The 19,318-nt window shown below is 39.3% G+C and overlaps 4 protein-coding genes across 4 annotated transcripts in view; 3 read left to right on the forward strand and 1 right to left on the reverse strand.

Annotated features, from left to right (window-relative positions):
• LOC145448355 (adhesion G-protein coupled receptor V1-like) overlaps window positions 1-19,318 on the reverse strand; it is a 94,180-nt gene that overhangs the window by 63,584 nt on the left and 11,278 nt on the right. Inside the window, exons 21-44 of the mRNA XM_080326736.1 lie at window positions 18,761-18,921; window positions 14,910-15,066; window positions 14,496-14,615; window positions 14,243-14,433; window positions 13,532-13,677; window positions 13,399-13,468; window positions 13,196-13,343; window positions 12,777-12,910; window positions 12,632-12,718; window positions 12,126-12,267; window positions 11,807-12,071; window positions 11,607-11,750; window positions 10,273-10,473; window positions 9,477-9,616; window positions 9,183-9,415; window positions 8,071-8,262; window positions 6,697-6,900; window positions 5,671-5,800; window positions 5,253-5,392; window positions 4,525-4,719; window positions 3,555-3,781; window positions 2,472-2,641; window positions 1,101-1,354; window positions 552-741 (exon numbers count right to left, since the gene is read on the reverse strand). Of these exons, the coding sequence (XP_080182862.1) occupies window positions 552-741; window positions 1,101-1,354; window positions 2,472-2,641; window positions 3,555-3,781; window positions 4,525-4,719; window positions 5,253-5,392; window positions 5,671-5,800; window positions 6,697-6,900; window positions 8,071-8,262; window positions 9,183-9,415; window positions 9,477-9,616; window positions 10,273-10,473; window positions 11,607-11,750; window positions 11,807-12,071; window positions 12,126-12,267; window positions 12,632-12,718; window positions 12,777-12,910; window positions 13,196-13,343; window positions 13,399-13,468; window positions 13,532-13,677; window positions 14,243-14,433; window positions 14,496-14,615; window positions 14,910-15,066; window positions 18,761-18,921 (4,041 nt within the window). The remainder of the gene's footprint in view (window positions 1-551; window positions 742-1,100; window positions 1,355-2,471; window positions 2,642-3,554; window positions 3,782-4,524; window positions 4,720-5,252; window positions 5,393-5,670; window positions 5,801-6,696; window positions 6,901-8,070; window positions 8,263-9,182; window positions 9,416-9,476; window positions 9,617-10,272; window positions 10,474-11,606; window positions 11,751-11,806; window positions 12,072-12,125; window positions 12,268-12,631; window positions 12,719-12,776; window positions 12,911-13,195; window positions 13,344-13,398; window positions 13,469-13,531; window positions 13,678-14,242; window positions 14,434-14,495; window positions 14,616-14,909; window positions 15,067-18,760; window positions 18,922-19,318) is intronic.
• Window positions 1-19,318, forward strand: part of LOC145448361 (uncharacterized) — a 230,016-nt gene that overhangs the window by 31,638 nt on the left and 179,060 nt on the right. The window lies entirely within an intron of this gene.
• Window positions 1-19,318, forward strand: part of LOC145448364 (vesicle transport protein GOT1B-like) — a 109,389-nt gene that overhangs the window by 31,638 nt on the left and 58,433 nt on the right. The gene's annotated exons all lie outside the window — the stretch shown is intronic.
• The window catches only part of LOC145448356 (transmembrane protein 214-A-like), a 245,912-nt gene that overhangs the window by 31,637 nt on the left and 194,957 nt on the right, over window positions 1-19,318 (forward strand). The window lies entirely within an intron of this gene.

The following is a 19,318-nucleotide window of genomic DNA, read 5'->3' on the forward strand; positions in this document are numbered from 1 at the left end:
CTAACGCGTTACTTCTACATAGCACAACAAATAGCTTTGCAAATTGGTCAAAGCTTATTCGTACTGATTTCGTGAAATGTCCATTGGAAAGACAAAATATGCTTCCAAAACGACTATCACCTGAGAAATATATTTACAGTATTTTACCTGCTTATCAGTTTATTTTCCCTTTGCGTTTTGTGAAACATATTTTATTTGTGAATAATATTATCACCATTTTAAGCTCTTTCAACTAAGTTGAGTAAATTCCAGCTAATCAGAGTCATAATGTTTTCATTAGGCAATCAGCTTTTGATCCAAACTCCATCACAGGCCGTTCTCAAGATGGAAACCCACGAACAGACATGCCTACTATGCATACCATTATTCCACGAATTTTCAAAACTTCTATTCGGTATTGCATAAGGCACAGTTTCTACTAGTCAGAATTGAGTCAAATATGGTGTGTAGCGCTTTTATATGAAACTTAACCGTTCGATCACTACAGAAGTGAAATTTAGAAAAAGAAATTTTTACAACAGTACAACTGACCACCTCTGTGGTGTACTGACCTAACGAGCCATACGGGAAATCAGACTTTTCGATGACGACCCTGCACTTGTCCCGATTGCCGATTTCCACCCCGCCAGTTGCCGAGTCGGACATGAGATGCAGCGTAAAATACTCGTCGAATTCCGGAGTGAAATCGTCGATGATTTCCACAGGGAAACGTTTGCGGTCTTCTCCTTCCGCGAATGTAACCTTTTGGAGAGAAAATTTATGTTATAACTTTCGTTATTGAAAAAAATGTATCAAACAAGTACACGGTCTCTACATTGATCTGGTTGTAGAAAATTACACGCAAAAAGAAAAAAATATTAATATGTTGGCGTGACGATAAGGGGTAATCAAGTAAATATTTTTTATATCGATCATAAGTTGATCATAAGTTTACAATTTTTCTAAGGACCTATGACTCAACGTAGTTCATTTCTAGTAAAAAACGCTGAATTGCCTTCTTAGATCAAATCTTACTCCATCACCTGTTATATTATTATCGATATAGTGATATAGATATCAGCTCAAAATCTAGATATCGGCGGGGCTCTAGACAGTCTTACTTTCGAGCTGGTCAAGCTGTAATCTTCGTCTGGAAAGGCGTCGCCCCTTGTGGCAGCCACTCCCACAGTCACGTCTCCAAAAGTCCCGAATTTCCTGACTATCTCCAAAACCGGTTTGTCACGGTCGCTCCAGCTCTCGTCCACAGTGACGTGGGACGAGGTCAGCTCAACAATCCCGTTCGGATTATCATTCCTGTTTATGACGACACGCTGCATTCTACGCGACGCCACGCCAAGTTTTGGCGAATCCGTGGCTGGAACGGAAATTTTCGTGATTTCTCACTGCGATTAGGGCAGAATGGGAAAGATTTGGGGTGAAAATATCAAACTAGCGTGTCTGTGGCCAGTGGATTTTCGTGTTTTTTCAAATAATGTTTTCATCGAAAAATTTTGTACCAGCAACAAAGCTTCTATTAAGTAGAAGGTTAACACCGGATAAGTTCCATTCCAAGGCTAAACAGATCGACCATTTCTTCAATACGATGTATCAGGGTTGTAACCAAGTCACAAGGCTCCGAGTCACAAGTCAATCTCACTTTCATAGTTTTGACTCGAGTCAAGTCGAGTCATTTTCAATCACCACCGAGTCAAGTCCGAGTCCAAGTCATCGAGCAGAGGTTCGAGTCCGAGTCATGGTATTATGACTCGAGTCCGAGTCCCAGTCATTGTGTTGACTGCTCAGTTTCCAGTTCCAAGTCTTGTTGAACCCACTTTTATAACTTACTACGCGTTTATAATGTACTAATTTTCCTCACTTTTAGCAGTTTCTGGTCGCATTTTCAAGTACCAGTACCAATAGACGAAATCCCAATAAGGTGGTTACTTAACTATTCTTCGAAATCACAATGAAATGTCGGTATTGGCCGTCTGAGTCTCGAGTCACATGACTTGGTTCGAGTCATGCGCAATGACTCGAGTCCAAGTCGAGTCAATACACAGATTGACTCGAGTCGAGTCGAGTCATTTCCGTATTTTGAGAAAGTGACTCGAGTCAAGTCGAGTCATCAGAAAATCGTGACTCGAGTCTGACTCGAGTCGAGTCATGACTCGAGTCATTACAACCCTGCGATGCATACTAGATGAGCATAGATTTTGTGCAAACTGGGTTTACATTTGGACATGGATGACTACTTCTCTCACTGCTGGCGGAAACGCCAAATTAATTGACACTGTCAATTTTCAGCGTTTCCAGCTTTGATAACATAAAGAAAACTGTCTGATACTGCTACACTCCACATTTTCTCATCCGGATTCAAATTTTCAAACAGTTTTCATGTTATTTCAAATTCTGATCATAATGATCCACTTATCTTATGCACAATTGGTCAAAAACCTATTAACACCAGAAAACTCCACCAGATTTTTTCACACCTGTTCCAGACGGCATCAGTTCAACGTAGACAAGCTGCACAAAGAAATCTTCGTCCACTTCCGGTACGTCATCGTCCAAAATCGGTATCGTGAACGTCGCCACAGTAACGTTCTCTCCCATTAAAAAGCTCGTTTCACTGACGATGAAGTCCACGTCTGGCTCCGCAACGCTATTATGATATTGAATAATATATTCATATTGAAATAAGCCCGAATATTTTCGGCTGACACTGGTCAGGGTTAATCGACAGCAAATTGAGCATTCAAATGAACTGAAACCGAACCACATCAACCGTCGTTTAACCAATCAGTAGTGTCGTAAATTCCTACACAATAGAAGTATCGATTTCCAAGACAAGCTAAATCAACTTGAAGTAGAAGAAGGAAAAAAGGTCTTAAAATTACTCAAATGAGTATTTTAAAGAAGTAGAAGATGAGTCACAGATATTTATTAGTCAATGATTAAATTGTTAGGCTGCCTAAAACAACGTTGCACACAAAATTTGACTCAATTCATACCAGTAGAAGCGGACGCAGAGCCAATTGAAATTTATTATCTCTATGAATATAAAAAATAAATTTTTCAAATTTTACTCTAAACCTCATGAAATTGTTGAGTTGTCTACGAAAACGACGCAAAACAAATTAGACGCGATTCCAACCCGTACAGGCTAAGTTATTTGACTTTTTCAATAATAATTCCGAGTTTTCCCACCGTCAACGCTATTTTTGCAAATTAAAAACTTTCAAATGCAATAACTCCACTTCAACCTCTTGGAATTGAGCAAAATTTGTTCTGCAGCCTTCTTTTGGGCAACTTGACAATTTTATGGGGTTGAGAGTAAAATTTGAATTTTTTTATATTTTTTATAGGAAATTCAAACATTTCAATTGGCTCTGCGTCGGCTTTAACTGGTTGGAATTGAGCCAAATTTGGTGTGCGTTTTTTTTTTAGGCAATCTAACAATTTAATCAGTGAATCCTCTGGTATCCAGAAAAAAAAGTGATTTTTCAACAACCCTACTGACCACCTCTGATTTTAATTATGCAAGAAAACGCAACTTTTCAAAGAAAAACCGTTACCCTTGCAAAGCTCTGTCCTCGGAATCCATGTCCAACGTTCTAAAATGCACCCTGATTGACCCGGCGCTTCCGCCGTCCCTTACCACTGTCAAGGTGGCGTTCTCGCTGCCTTCTTCCACGATTACAGTCTCCGGCTTGAACGAGACTATGCCGTACGGGTCGTCGTTAGCCGGTACCGTCAGCAACGATACTAGAGAGCCAGAGTCGCCTAATTCTCCGTGACTCACCTGAAACAAGGGGATTGTCGTAATTAAATAAGATTATGACCGCTACTGCTCGAATGTAAAAGATCAGTTGAAATTAACGGCACTTTCCCAATAAATGGGTTGGAATACACAATTATTGAGATAAAAATCATAGTTTTTTTATCTACATCAGTAGTTGTATTCACATTGTTCTCTGTGACTCACTTAGTTAGTGGCGCTTTTACAGATAAATGTGTCATATGTAAAATTGATGAGATAAAAATCAAGTGTGTTACTATGTACAAGATACAGACTGTCTACTGAGAACATTACCAGTTGACGTATTAGTATAGAATTTAGACTTTTGGGGGTACAAAACTTCAATATTGCAACAAGAAAATACATTGATATTGCTGAATTTATTCGTCTCCAAGCTTTTCGACCGACTGTCATCAGTACGTGCAGTTGACCAAATTCGATTAATAGAAAGAATTCTGTCGTTATGACGTACTAATGACGAGTAAACAGACTCACGAACAATATTTACCAACGTATGGGTGGTATAAATGAGGATCACGGACTCTAAAATATCTTTCTTCAAAATGACTCTAACAACAGTGTTCATCAACAACAACAAAAGCATTTCTTGCGCCTTTCAAGGAATATTTTAACAATTCGAATACCTCACTGAAGTTTTGTAACATCCATTACCTTTTCAAATTGCTTATCCAAATCAAAACCATGCAACGAAAATTACAATAAATATGGCAAGCCTGCACTCTTACGTTGATCAGCTCGAGGATGAAGTGCTCGTCGAATTCAGGCAGATCGTCGGCGACCACAGATACGGTAATCTCAGCTTCGGTTTGCCCGAACGAGAACTGAACCTGACCTTCCGAACGCTCCAAGTCGTGGTCAGGATCAGCCTTCACCGACCAACTCAAAACCGTTTCGCCGAGGTTGCCTTCACTTCTTATGACCTACGGAGACACGTGACAGTAAATCAAAACTGATTTTAAGAATCACATATCCCAAGATGTATTTACAACAAATGCATGCAAGTATTGTAACCATCATTTAATGCTGCCTTTTATATATTAGACATGTTACATTTTCGCAAGGCGCAGTCCAGTAAAAACCGGTGACTTGATTTTGATTGTTCATTTTCTTTTCAAAGAAAAATACTTTTCCGATAGCTAGCTGTATGCTGCCAAATGTCGTTAAATTGTACCGTTGAAATACAATGAATTTTATGCAAAAACTCCTCTCAGCTTGTGCATATAAATGTTCTTAAACGAGTTGTGGGATAATTTAAACATTTTCATAAAATACTTGCAGCATAGCGACGTAAACCAAGTCCAAAGTGAACCATGAACTCCATCCTACGACACCGTGTAGAAAAATATGTTCTGATTTTTTAAATCCAGCTTCTTTCATTTTGGAATCCAGATATAAAATTGCCGTATATTTGTCAGACTGCAGGTTGAAAGGCAATGGCTTAAACAAGACCTACTTTGAAAGTGGTAGAATTTGTTCCTTCTTCGGGTTCATGTAAAGTAGCAGAAAGGGAATCAGAAGAAAATCGATAAATCCCGTATGCGTTGTCAGATGGATCAATGATAACCTCCAAGCGCGATGCCTCGTTTAGTATGGCTGAAATTTTTCGAAACGAACATGAACAATAAACGAGTAGACATGAAAACAACAATATCGATGCTGCAGAGATAGCTGAAAGCTATAACGTCCATGATTCACAAAATTATACGTCGTACAATATTTACTTCATTTTTGTAAGCATAACATCAACCGCAAACGAATGATCATGTTCTACAAAAGGTGATACCATTAATATGCCAAATCCTAGCAACAAATGCTTTACAGTACATGCACTGGAAGTGCATTATCGCGCATAATAAAGATTCTGAATGTACCTCCACCAGTAGGAGTAAGCAAGTCGACGAAAAAGGATTTTTCCAATTCCGGTTCGTCGTCATCGAGGATCGTGATATTGATATATTTGAAACCTTCTCCGTCACGAAACTTCACAATGCCGGCGGCCGACTATGGGAGAGAGAAAGACATCGCATATTACCGGATTGACTATCTCGTCGCAAATTTGCCCACACTCAAGAATAAATATTCTAACAAATGTAAGATGGTTTATTTTTGTTGTGTTTTTGTTTGTGCTTTTCTGAAGCCAATAATTCTGACGCGTGCGTCCAAATCTGGATGAAACTGTAAATAAGTGGTGGTGTGGTATTGCACGCGTCTAAGAACTAGCAATAGTTGATGGATTATTTTGGATTGCGTCTGTCTTTGGCTTTGTCAGAAACGATAATTCATACCCGAGTAACCAAATCTATAACAGAGAGGACATATTTTAAAAGTTAGAAAAGATATAATAGCGGACAAGAAATTAAGTAATTTGAAAATTTTTGCAAGAAATATTATTGGGTTGGCTAAAAACGGGAATTTTTCCGACTTGACTCCCAACACACCCATTCTACTTGATAATCGGTTGGAGTTGACCTATTTTAAGTTAACCTTGCGTTCAGTACCTTCGAAGTCCAGATTTCGCGTCATTTATGGCATTTTTGTTGTCCCTGTGCAATAGCCTGCCTCTGAAAGCTAGAAATGAGGAAGAATTTCCAAAAATGAGGACATTTGGGCCACAAAGGAGGACAAATCCTCCTAAATGAAGACTTGTGCCGTATGGGGTATGGCAACCCTAAGCGGACCCACTCGGCGCATTGGATGCATGAATTCTAAGAACTAGCAATCGTGCGGCTGTTATTTACCCAGATCTGTAAATTTGTACTTTTGTGTCTACAATTGTAACTGCATAGTCGCTTGGATTCCATGTAGAAATAGCAGTATGGTGGAGAATTCCATGCATGGATTTTAAGAGCTAGCAATCTCGATCTGAAAATCTCTGCTGTAGTATTTCTAATTGTTACCACATAGTCTCTTGGACTTTGCGTCGAAATAGCCGTATCGTCCCGGCTTCTCCACTCGGCCGTAACATCGCCATGCCAACCGGCTGCCCTGACGATCAACAGATTTGCAACGCCCTGTTCTTCCTCGACACGGACCATCAAAGGCTCGAACCTTATCAGCGACTGGTTCACGTCTGGTCTTGCGGGCGGCGGGCCGGAAGAAAACTAAACATTTGAATTCTGTGAGATTTTGAATCCGAAGCGATTCGTAGCAAGACAATCATGTTTTGACAAAGCAACAACAAAATAATATGTAGAGGAGGTACAGAACTTCATGATACAACTGCATAATGGATTCATATCGAAATGAACCTTCAAATTTTCGGGTGCATCTCACTATGATTGTATCATTCAATAATAAAAGAATTCCCCATACATATTAGATAAAATGGTTTCTCACAGGGTTGTAATGACTCAGGTCATGACTCGACTCGAGTAATTTTCTCAAAATACGGAAATTACTCGACTCGAGTCAATCTGTGAATTGACTCAACTTGGACTCGAGTCATTGTGCATGACTCGAACCAAGTCATATGACTCATCTTCATCATCATCATCATTGGTTTATTAGCAAATTTTTCAGTTCAATACACCACAAAAATGCGATACAATGAAAAGACCCGAAACTCAGACAGCCAAGACCGACATTTCATTGTAATTTCGAAGAATAGTAAAGTAACCGCACTATTGGGATTTCATCTGTTGGTTCTGGTACTTGAAATGCGACCAGAAACTGCTAAAAGTGAGGAAAATTAGTATAATGTAAATGCAAACCATTCGATATTGACAAACAAAGTTATAAAAAGTGGGTTTAACAAGACTTTAACTGGAAACTGAGCAATCAAAACAATGACTTCGACTCGGACTCGACCCTTTGCTCGTTGACTTGGACTCGGACTTGACTCGGTGAATTGCAAATGACTCGACTTAGTACCATTCAAAACTCTAAAAGTGAGATTTACTTGTGAATTGGAGCTTCGTGACTTGATTACAACCATGATTTCTCAAATACGAGTCAGCAAATGAAATTGAAGTTACATACAATCAATGATAGCGCAAAATGCCTTGTGGTCAATAACAGGGTGCCGCTGGTTTGTCAGAGCACTCAAGTAAACACCAAGTACTAGCAGCTCTAGCTGCTAACTTGATGCTGCTGTCCAAGTCACCATTTTTTTCAGTTCCACACAAAATAGGTTTGGCCTGTCATGAAAGGCTATAACGATTATTTCGAAATTCCAACACAGCTTTTTCGTAAGTTGCTCCGGTCACTCCAATGAAACGATGAGGCTTCTATCTTCAAAGCTGATTTGAGACACACTACCTATCAAAACTCACCTGTAAAATTCCATGGGCGTTGTCGCCTTTCATTATTCTGAGGACGGTCTTTTCCGAGTTGGCATCGACAGAAGCACCGCTCGTCTTCGTGCTATCGATGATACCGTCGTGGGCCGTAGCGGACGTCAAAATGATTTCGTGGTTTTCGGACACTTCAGGTATACGGTCGTTGAGAGCTTCCAACACAAAACTCTGCGAATGGATCCAACACTTATCTCAAATAACATAATCGAAATGGAATTCTCTGTTTATTACAAGTCGGTCTCATCGAGAATTCCATCACTTTAAAACCAGGTGGCCAAAGCAGTCAACTTTGGTACTCGAGTAGAGTAGAAGTACTCTGAGAGCACTCCTAAATGGTAGCCACTCAAGTAAGTAGAGCGAGTACACAAAAACTACGAGAGCACGTCAAAAAAGCTGAAATATTTCATTACTGACCGCATCTGCCTATAAATTCCTTATGCGAAATGCTCTATTCTTACTGCTCGGCTCGAATGATTACAATCAACAATTGACACGGACTCAAGTACACGAATAATTGTAGCCAGCCCCAAACAGGGTTGTAATGACTCGAGTCGCGATTTTTTGTGACTCGACTTGACTCGAGTCATTTTTTGAAATGTGTAATATGACTCGAATCGAGTCAATCTGTTTATTGTCTCGATTTGTACTCAAGTCATTGTGCATGACTCGAACCGAGGAGTATGACTCGAGACTACGAGGGCCAAGACAGACATTTCGTTGTAACTTCGACGAATAGTAAAGTTACCACATTATTGGCATTGATCTATCATTACTAGTACTTGGAAAATAGGGCCAGAAACTGTTGAAACTGAGAAAAATTACGATATTATTAATGGGATCCATTTTATATCACTCGAGCAGAGCTGAAAAAGTGGATTGAACTTACAACTGCATAGAGAACGTTATGACTTGGACTCGGACTTGACTCAGTGGCGAATGACTCGACTTGACTTGAGTAAAAACTATAAAAGTGAGATTGACTTGTGACTTGGTTACAACGCTGGTCCTAAAGGTAGGCGGACATGACACAGCGTGAATCATTTCTATTACTATTGTATATAGATTAAATGTATTCAATTAACGCTCACACTGTCAACTTGTCCATCGGCAAACACCACACTCCCGGTATTGTTGACAAAGTCGCCGGTATTGTCGACGCCCTGATTTCGAACTGGCTTGACCACCCAATTCACGGTGACCGCCCCGTCAGTGCCACGCGTCCGCCTTATAAAACACGTGCTCCAGTTACCTTCCACGATATTTTCCGGCTCACAAGCTGCCGAGAATCCGAAAAGCCCGTTCGCGTAATCGCTTTTCAGAACTGCAAAAACATGAAGGTTAGAAGGTAGTTTACAAAATTACAAATTTACAAACGCTAAAACCTGTGATTACGGAGGTGAGATTGCTTCCAACGGCCGCATCATTGGTGACGTCTAATAATTTTAATCCGAAAAGCTCGTTAGACTCAGTTTCGTCATCTTCGTTTGCTGATATCAGAACGACTTTTGACGTCTCGCCGTGTCTGTAAATGCATATCAGTTATACCAGGTGTGAGCCAAATGCAGAATGAGAGCCTATTAGCAGTCTGTGGTTTTAAGTAAGGGTTAGTCTACTTGTCAAACAGGTTGTGCATTCATGGGTTGGGTGTACTATAACGGAATTTGAAATATCTGCCTCTCATATGCCAATGTAAAAGTGCATTGGTTATGTTGAGGGTACGAAGATTGAGCTCAAAATATCCGTACCACTAAAAATGATGCGCATAGTCAAGCTGTATATTGCATTCCAAGTAGGCTATGTATCCTGCATTGAAAATCAGATAAACCCCTGACAGGGAAAATACATCATCTATAAATCATAGATATACTATCGTCGCAAAAACAACGAGCCAAAATTCCACTTGGTTCAAATTCAATTAAGTCATACAAATGGCTAATTTGATTACAAAATCAGATTGGATTCTGAATTTAAAATCATACGGTCATTCGTATCTCAAATCGTCATTTGAAAACACGAAACTAGTTCTCTGCACTATAAAGCGTATACGAGATGGCGCAACAATAAGCCGTACGTATATCCTAAATGATGTTTGTTTGGAAGTCTTAGGTGTTACATAAGTCACAGCATACAGGTGTACTAGAATCCGTCCAGCATCTAACAAGGACAATAATGTCTTACTTATAATTCAGCACACCGCTGACAGGATGTACATCCTGTTGAGAAGGCATCCTGTAAAGTTGTTTCACTTGCTCTTCATTCAATGGCTCAGAGTATAATCTCAAATCCTGCATCAACCCGATAAAGGTACCACGATGGCCACCACCGATCCTTACATATCCATCTTGAGTAAGCGAATTTGACGACACCAGTGTTTCACTTCTGTAAATGAAGACTTTTGGAATAATGGGAATTACTCCACACGTATTAATAGTTGAGGAGAATATGACTCTTTAATAACATGATATCATGTTCAGATCATTCAGTCATACTCAGAGCATACGACCCCAAAGTAGTAGCCATTTACGGTGACTGTAGCATACTTGGGTGAATACAACAAATACCCGCCCCTGTATACATTCTCTGAAAAAGAATAGATATAACGCTGGGACAAACGAAGTGTCGAAATTTAATGTTCCACCGTGAAAAGACACGCAAAATAGTGTCTTATCTACAGCAGGGTTGCTCAAAAATGTTTTTTTCAAATTTCATAAAATTGATAGGACGGCTAAAAAACGTTGTAAATCAAATTTGCCTCATTTGCAGCTAGTGCGTTTGAAGGTATGGAAGCATCAAAGATTTTGAATATATTATAATAAAAAAAACATGTCGAACTCATGTACTTGTATAACAATTTTGGTTGAATTCCAACCGGCAGAAGTAAAGTTATTGCGGTCGAAAATTTTTGGATTTGCGAAAATAGCAGAGACAGTGGGTAATCCCAGAATTATTAATGAAAAACTCGAACAAGTTCGCTTCTATGGGTTGGAATTAAGTCAAAATTGTTGTGCATCGTTTTTGTACACAACTCAACAATTTTATGGGTTACCAAGTAAAATTTGAAAAAAAAATCATTTTTTCATAATAAATTCAAAATTTTTAAACTCCGATAGCTTCACTTCTACTGGTTGGAATCAAGCCAAATTTGGTGTGCAACGTTCTTTTGGCCAACCCAGCAATTTTAAGATAAGGCCCAAAAAAATTTGAAAGGCATTCCTATTCTTATGTACAATCCTTCAAGTATAGTGCAAGGTAATACACAACGAGTAAACTTTGGAAATTAGGAAATTATACACACCAGTAATTGATATTGAAATATTAGATGATTAGATTAAAACTTTCCAATCAAATATGACTGTTATTTAATTTGTTGTATCTTTAGGTTAAAATTTCTGAAATAACATACACAATTTCAGTAATATGCTACATGCTAAAAATCAGGACCTGTTTTCAATACCGACCATTCACTTCAATGTTTTAGAAAAGTGGTGCTACTAGTGGTGGTGCTACTATACCCCATGATCTGATTGTTGACATAGAGAGTAACAGTCATATCTTCAACATTGACGACAATATGCTTCCATTCTGAAGAATTCTTGAAGATATCAGGACCATTTGTGAGACGTATATCTGATGTACGTTTGACTTGGTTGGAATCCCTAAAATTACATCAAATATTGAAGCTACATACTCGGGTAATTCTTATCCTATGTACTTGTAAGTGATGAACAGATCTATTAAATCCATTTCTTCAATCGTTCCACCCAGGATGTTAAGCTCAAGATGTAATTCCATATTGTCAGCTTTGTCAAATTTTGTCAATATCGGAATTGATATTTCCATGTTATCGGAGCCGTCTGTGTCGTGTAAAGCGGAAAACATTTCTTCCAAACGAGGCTTCATCCACGCCGAGAGCGCAAAATCCGTTGAAAAATCGGGACGAAATTTCAATTTCTCGCCACCGATTTGCGCCGATGACTCTAAAAGGAGCGGCGATAAGCAAGTGACAAAGAAGTTCTAAAATTACTGCAAACCTCCAGAAAAAACATATGCAGCAGTTCCCGTGTTCGATCGAGCTGAAGCCGTATCAACGGTAACAGAACTAAGGTCGGCGGCTAACAGCAAATCTTGACATTTTGAAATGACGAATCCGGCTTCGTACATTTCCCACAGAGCCTAGAATTTCACAAATGCATTCTCAAAATCGGCAATCATAATTCATTAATTACCAAACAGTGATTGAGCGATAATGGTCCAATACAACAATCTAATCGCAAACATCAATGGTATTGTATATAATAAGGCACGATATTACCAAGGAAACACAGGCAATTGTATACGTGCAAATTTCACATTTAGACTTGACCGATAATTTGGAGAAATCTACCAGCACGGAAATTCATTAAAATTGAATTATTGGGATATCATAATGATAGAAAAAGGTTTGACACCATAAAAACAGTACTATAGCATGGTCTTATCACAGAAGTCTTAAATTTCTAAGGCAAACATCATTTATTTCATTATAATAGATGCCCACTTTGATATCACCGTCGGTACCCATAGTCCTCAATACAGTGACACCGATTTCACTCAAAGGAACATCTGACAACGTTTCCTCCGCGTCCTGAAACAAATCAATATGTTTACTTTCTATATTTCCCAGAATTATTTAAAGATGTTACCATGAGGTCCTCTGAAACGTTGATGTATTGTGACGCTTCCGAAATTTCCAGTCTACCATAGGGATAGTCGTTTAGCGATACAGTTATGTTCACCCTCAAAAGTGCATCAGTGGAGCTGAGTTTAGCTGACCCACCTAAAGAGGTTATCAAGAGATAAAATATCACATCATGGATTTTCATAACAAAAAATATAATTGAATACTATATTGAAGTTCTGTACCTCCAAGAAGCTCAACAATAATAGCTATAATAGCAAAATCTTTGAAAGACTATTGCAGACACAGAGCTTCAATAGATTTTATTACTAGTTGCTGACCATTACCCCTGAAGAGAGTCAGCCGAAAAAATTTGTGTTTATTTCAATATGAATAGATTATTCAATTGATTAGTAAAATACAATAAATAAAAGAGATATTTACCAGTTGCATTTTTGAGACGCAGGACAAAATTCTCATTATATTCCGGGATATCATCAATGATAGCTTCCAGAGATAGAGTTTTTAATTTTTCACCGGGAGCAAAGTCTACGGTTCCTTCGGAATGCAAGAAATCATTCACTGCAACGTGCTGCGAAATGCACAATTGCAAGTTAAAATTCCATAGTTAAAACACAATATCTTACTTCGTCGGTTGCATTCAAGATAGTCCAGTGAATGACCACGTCACGAAAGTCCCCATATTCTCTACTTATGCTGTCATGGAATTCTTGTGTTACATTTAGCAAGTTAGCATCTGGTAATATTGCGTTCCATCACCTGAAATTCCGGTTGACACCTTCTTGCAGACTTGCTGAATACGGAGGTGCGAAGGAAAATACGCCGGACGCATTATCGTTGTGCTTGATTCTGGCTTGAATTTTGGTATTGCCGTTTACGACATAGTCCCCTTTTGCATCAAATATCTGAACCAAGCATCCAGCAATCATAATAATACATCCGAGATTACAAATATCACAGCATTCTACAGCAATGATAGTCGCGATTGGCTGCAGTCCATATAATGTTACAGGTATATTGAAATAAAGGTTATTTATTTTCATCCACTCATGGTATATGTTGCTAGGGTATATGTATTTTGTTATTTGAGTTTTGGACACTGGTATGAGGCGAATGTGTAAAACGTATTCGCGAAATATGGAATTTTTATTTATAGGATCAAATAAATTTAAATTAGAATTATTTGGGATAGGGATCATTAGAATATCAAACAATTACACAATTGTGATATGAAAATGCTATTTTATGCCAGCGGCAATTTCAAAAGAAAGGACTAGTTCGTACACTCTGACATTGAGCACTAATGTTAGCAATACCAGTTGGCTGGGGTGGATGTTGGTTATTTCAAAATTCTCCTATCCGTTCACTACATCATCTTGTTGATTATGTATCACGTTGTATATCGTGCGTCTTAGGCAGATGAAAATAATAAAACCTTTGATCGTAATAATTTTTAAGTCGTAGTAGCACCTCAACGAAAAATTCCTCATCATCTTCAGGCACATCATCTTGAAATATTTGGATTTTCAAAACTTCTCTCAGACTCGTCGGCAGAAACGTTACGCGGCCAGATTCCCCAGAGCGCGACGTCACATTTTGATAATCTTCAAAAGGCGTGGCTTCGACCACAGTGTAACCCGATTCGTTTTCTTGTGGCTGGCCTGAACACGGAGACACAAGATAGAATACGGGGTTGGATTAGTCACCGAAATCCAAAACTTACTGTCATGACGGTTACGTGATCTTGTCATATAGTTGACTGTTGTGGAGTCCGAGCCGGAGCCTTCCCTACGAAGGTGCAGCACCAGCTCACTACCCTCTTGCACGTCAACCACGTCAGGCCCTACCAAGTATATATTGATAATATAATGTAACTTGTTGCGTGGCTAATATTGAGATATGATTATATCAAAAGTAGTCAAAGCATCCAATGATGGAACTACTTTACAAGTAACGAGTTAAAAAGCCCGAGAAAACAAGTTCATATTGAAATTCAAACTTTCAAAGTATGCAGGTTCTTCGCAAGCAATTATTATATCTTCCGCTCGCGATAACATGAAATTAGCATTGCAGTAAGCGAGGTTGGGTGATTTCTATTTGAATATAAAGTAAAATATGAGTTTTTATACACACTTACCGTCAAAATAAATGGCTTTGTCGTTAGAGTCTATAATGAAGGTTGCATTGTTTGGCCATCCAATTCTAGCGCCACCAGTAGCATCATAGAGCACGAGGGAAAATTCCTCCATCGATTCCGGTATGTCATCTTGTTTTGACCACATATCGATTATGCCCTAAAAGTGCAGTAATGCAAGTGTTTTATAGATTCACTAACATACGAGGATTTTATTATAAGCAGTGTGAATATTCGGGGCAATCAGAATCTTAGTACTGTAAGTATGTCGTGTTTCAATTGTGACATCAGCCATTGGGATCATTGTGAATTTGATAACTTTGAGATGTGTCTGCTGTTGAAAACGTACTAATAAGTGGCCTTGAAATCAAAGCCAGAACCTCAAAATTTCTTTGCTTTTTTTAATGTTTTCTGACTGACATACAGCATTCATCAAGACAGACTTGGACAACTAGAAAATTTTCACCAATTTTTCAAATTAGATTGGAATTGGAATTACAACTACAAATTTTTTTCCTAATTAGAGGACAATTAGAATTACACAGGGTTGTAATGACTCGAGTCATGACTCGACTCGAGTCTGACTCGAGTCACGATTTTCTGATGACTTGAGTTGACTCGAGTCATTTACTCAAAATACGGAAATGACTCGACGCAACTCGAGTCAATCTGTGCATTGACTCGACTTACACGCAAGTCATTGCGCATGACTCGAACCAAGTCATATGACTCGAGACTCAGACGGTCAAGACCAACATTTCATTGTAATTTCGAATAATAGCAAAGTAACCACACTATTGGGATTTCATCTATTGATACTGGTACTTGAAAATGCGACCAGAAACTGCTGAAAGTGAGGAAATTAGTATATTATAAATGTGAACCATTCGATATCACCAAACAGTTACAAAAAGTGGGTTTAACATGACTTTAACTGGAAACTGAGCAGTCAACACAATGACTTGGACTCGGACTCGCTGATCGTTGACTTGGACTCGGACTTGACTCGGTGGCGAATTGAAAATGACTCGACTTGACTCAAGTCAAAACGATAAAAGTGAGATTGACTTGCGACTCGGAGCCTAGTGACTTGGTTGCAACCCAGGAATTATAGCTACACAGTTATTTCCAAATTATATAAAAAATGCAATTATAACAACAAAGATTTTTCCAAACTACCGGTAGATTAGAACTAGCAGAATCCGCGAAAACATTGACCATAAATCAAGTTCCGTTAATTTCAAATCACATAGCAAATGTCTGTGCAGCAATCTGGGCTCGTTTCGCACTATACAGTTCTCCTGTAGCATTTACAACAAAACCAGAAATTAGATTCGAATTAAATTACCAGCATTTTTATCCAATTATTCTAATTTGACCACTAGAATTATCTAGCTGTCCAAGTCTGCATCAAGGAACATTAGTAATTGCAAAAAGCAGATTTGGTTCGAGGGGCGCATAATTTTAGCGGTTAATCCGAGGTGGCCGCTTGCAGAATTGCAAGATATATCTTCGCGACTAATGCAAAGTTCAGTGGCGGCTCGGCCTATAGGGCAACTGGGGCATTGCCCCACCTAAAATTCTGTTCACTAACAATTTAACCATTTATAGACGCACAGCGCTCAATATATACCAAGATCACAGCGAAACCCGCGTTCTTCTTGTGCTTTCGCTTGCAAATGCCCATACATAGAGAAGTCTCTGCGAAAATCGAATTCTCTTCTGTGTTTTCGCTTTGTGAATGCCTAGCCGCTCATAACAAGCTTTCACTATCTATTCTCTCAAAGCCGCGCACAATTAAGAAACGGTGATATACTCTCTCCTATTCGTAAAATGGCCGAGCAACCGGGGCATATATGCCTGTCGCCCCTAAGGTGTGATGTAACAATCGTATCTATATCTGAACTCGGATACCGTGATATGCGTTGAGTCGACCTTTGCTGGTATAGGTCGATTTTGATGGTGTTTCACACCATGATAATTCTTGAAACTTTGTATGTCATGTCGTGATGGTGGTATTTAACACTGTCCTAAGTTTCAGGGTTTCTACTCAAAGTTTAGGGTAGTAATTCCGTTTCCAAAGTCGAGTGTGTGCTGATCCGTCATGTATCGCAAAAATATTTCACGCAAAGCCGGTATTGGTCTCCATTAATTTTAACGATGCTCCTTAGCTAGATCCGTCATGAGCTTTTACATGGTATGTCTTGATTTTAGTATCGAACGCTGTGCCAAGTCTCAAGGTTGGCACTCAATGATTAGGGCAGCAATTTCGTTATCAAGTTCGAGTATGGTAGAGATGTGCGCTGATCTGACACTTAGCCTACCTAACGCATTGCGGATTTCACGCAAAAGCCGGTGTATCTGTGTTCCATACTGAGATAGGTGATGAGATGATGATATCATGAAACAGTTCACTAACATCCTCGGTTTGCATTCAAATATTTAGTTTTATTTTATATTCTCCAATGTCAATTTCACCGTGGAATGGTGGCCTTCTGGCCATTTGCTCACAATTACAACCCCTGTCAAGCGCGATAGCTGTTTCGTTTTCGATGGCGGCTAACAGCTTATCGCTTGATCAGCCTATTCCTCAGTGAATTTTACGCAAAATTCGGCGTTGATCAATTCGTATTAATTTTGACAGTGTACCATACCGAAAACGGTCATGAGGCTACTTCTCCATGATTTCATGTAACAGTGTACCAAGTTTTCGGCTTTCATCCACGTATTTATTCGGTAATATATTTTCCGAAGGCGATTTTGCAGCAGACATATAGACAGTAGACACTACAGACCGTAAGCCGTATGTGTCGTGTGACAATCTCCAGCCTCAAGGTCAAAATCTCCCAAGCTGTACCGGGACCGAATTTCCGAGGCTGCTATCAGTAGTTCTTCAGAATGATGTTTTGGATTCAATATGACATTTCCTTGTCCAATCTATGAGATAACAATTGCGTATGTGTCCGAACTCGTTGACCTTTCCAGTAAGGCATACGCAATCTCTCGATTTATAGTCATTTCCATTTCTGCAGATAAGTAGTCAGGTCAAGTGCGAACATGAATCGTGTCGAATGTTTGCTCCGTACGCCGTTTAGCCAGCTGCCTTTAGAGCAAAAATTAGAGGTAAAGCGACTAGGTCCGTATCAGCCTGGAAATTGCCCATTGGTCCAATCGTACGCCGGAGGAAAACGCACTCGTGCCTTTTCTTCAGCGCATTTCGATTAAAATGAATGGCTTACTTATAGCGAGGATAAAAACGCCTTGTTTTGCTTTTACTGTCTTTTATTCGACAGTGCCGGTACCGGAAGCAGTGGCTCTTGTTGGAACAAAATTGGTTATCGCGATCTGAAGCATTTATCAGAGCGTGTGAAAGCGCACCAAAAATCCCAAAATCATTGTTTACGGGAAATTCATGTGACCATCATGAACGTTGAAAAACGCTACTGTGACGTCATATTGATAACAAGTCGCTTGCGGCCCTTGCCCCACCACCCGATATTGTCACGAGCCGCCACTGGCAAAGTTACTATTACAACGCCACTTCAGATTGGTAGAATCTTCGAGACTATATTCCCTTGCGGTGATACCGGAGCTATTTTACACAGCTCCACTCACAATTTCACCAATGTAAGTGATGCAAACTTATCCCACCATACCTACTACTTTCCAAAATATGTACCTGTATGGTAATACTTTTGCCTGAAAACTGCTGAAGTAGAAGTGTATGTAGCCTAAAATGTAGCCCCTCGAGTAAGAAGCACTAGCAGGCAAAACTTACTTGAGAAATCCAAAAAAGCAATTACTTTCGGGTCAACTCTGCATAAGGGTCATGAATTTGCAGAGCGATTGCATACCTCGTTCACTCCATCTTCAAAAGTCAAGACCCCGCTGGGCGGATCCACGTCGTCCGTGTCATTAGGAATGACCTTCCACGAAACCGTTGTGTTGCCATAGGTGCCTTCACGGCGACGGACCACATACATACAACTATAGCTGGTCGCATTTGTGGATTCCTCTGAAAATCGTGATTTAAAAATGAGAATATCAACAGAGAGGAAAATGAATGTAAGTGATTAATTCATTTGACGGACATGGAAGAGCCACCGATGTGGTAAAAACATACAACAAAATCTACTTTCTACTCTATAAAATCCAAAGTGTGCAAAGTAGTTTTGCCTGAAAGACTGTTCAGCAGATGTGAAAATCGTCTAAAAACAACCACATAGGCGATAAACACAGGCAAAACGTACTTGATCAATCAATCAATAAGGTTTATTAATATTTTCATCGTTTCAAAACATCACAAGACTGCAATACAATGAAAAGATAGGAAGGTGTCGAAGCAACTTTGAGTAGCCTTTAAGATCAGACACCCACCTTAGCCTAGGCAAAGTAAATAAGAGGCATGCACA

The sequence above is a fragment of the Botryllus schlosseri genome, chromosome 10, assembly GCF_051294905.1.
Source record: "Botryllus schlosseri isolate E-star chromosome 10, Bs_hap1, whole genome shotgun sequence".
Classification (NCBI taxonomy): domain Eukaryota; kingdom Metazoa; phylum Chordata; class Ascidiacea; order Stolidobranchia; family Styelidae; genus Botryllus; species Botryllus schlosseri.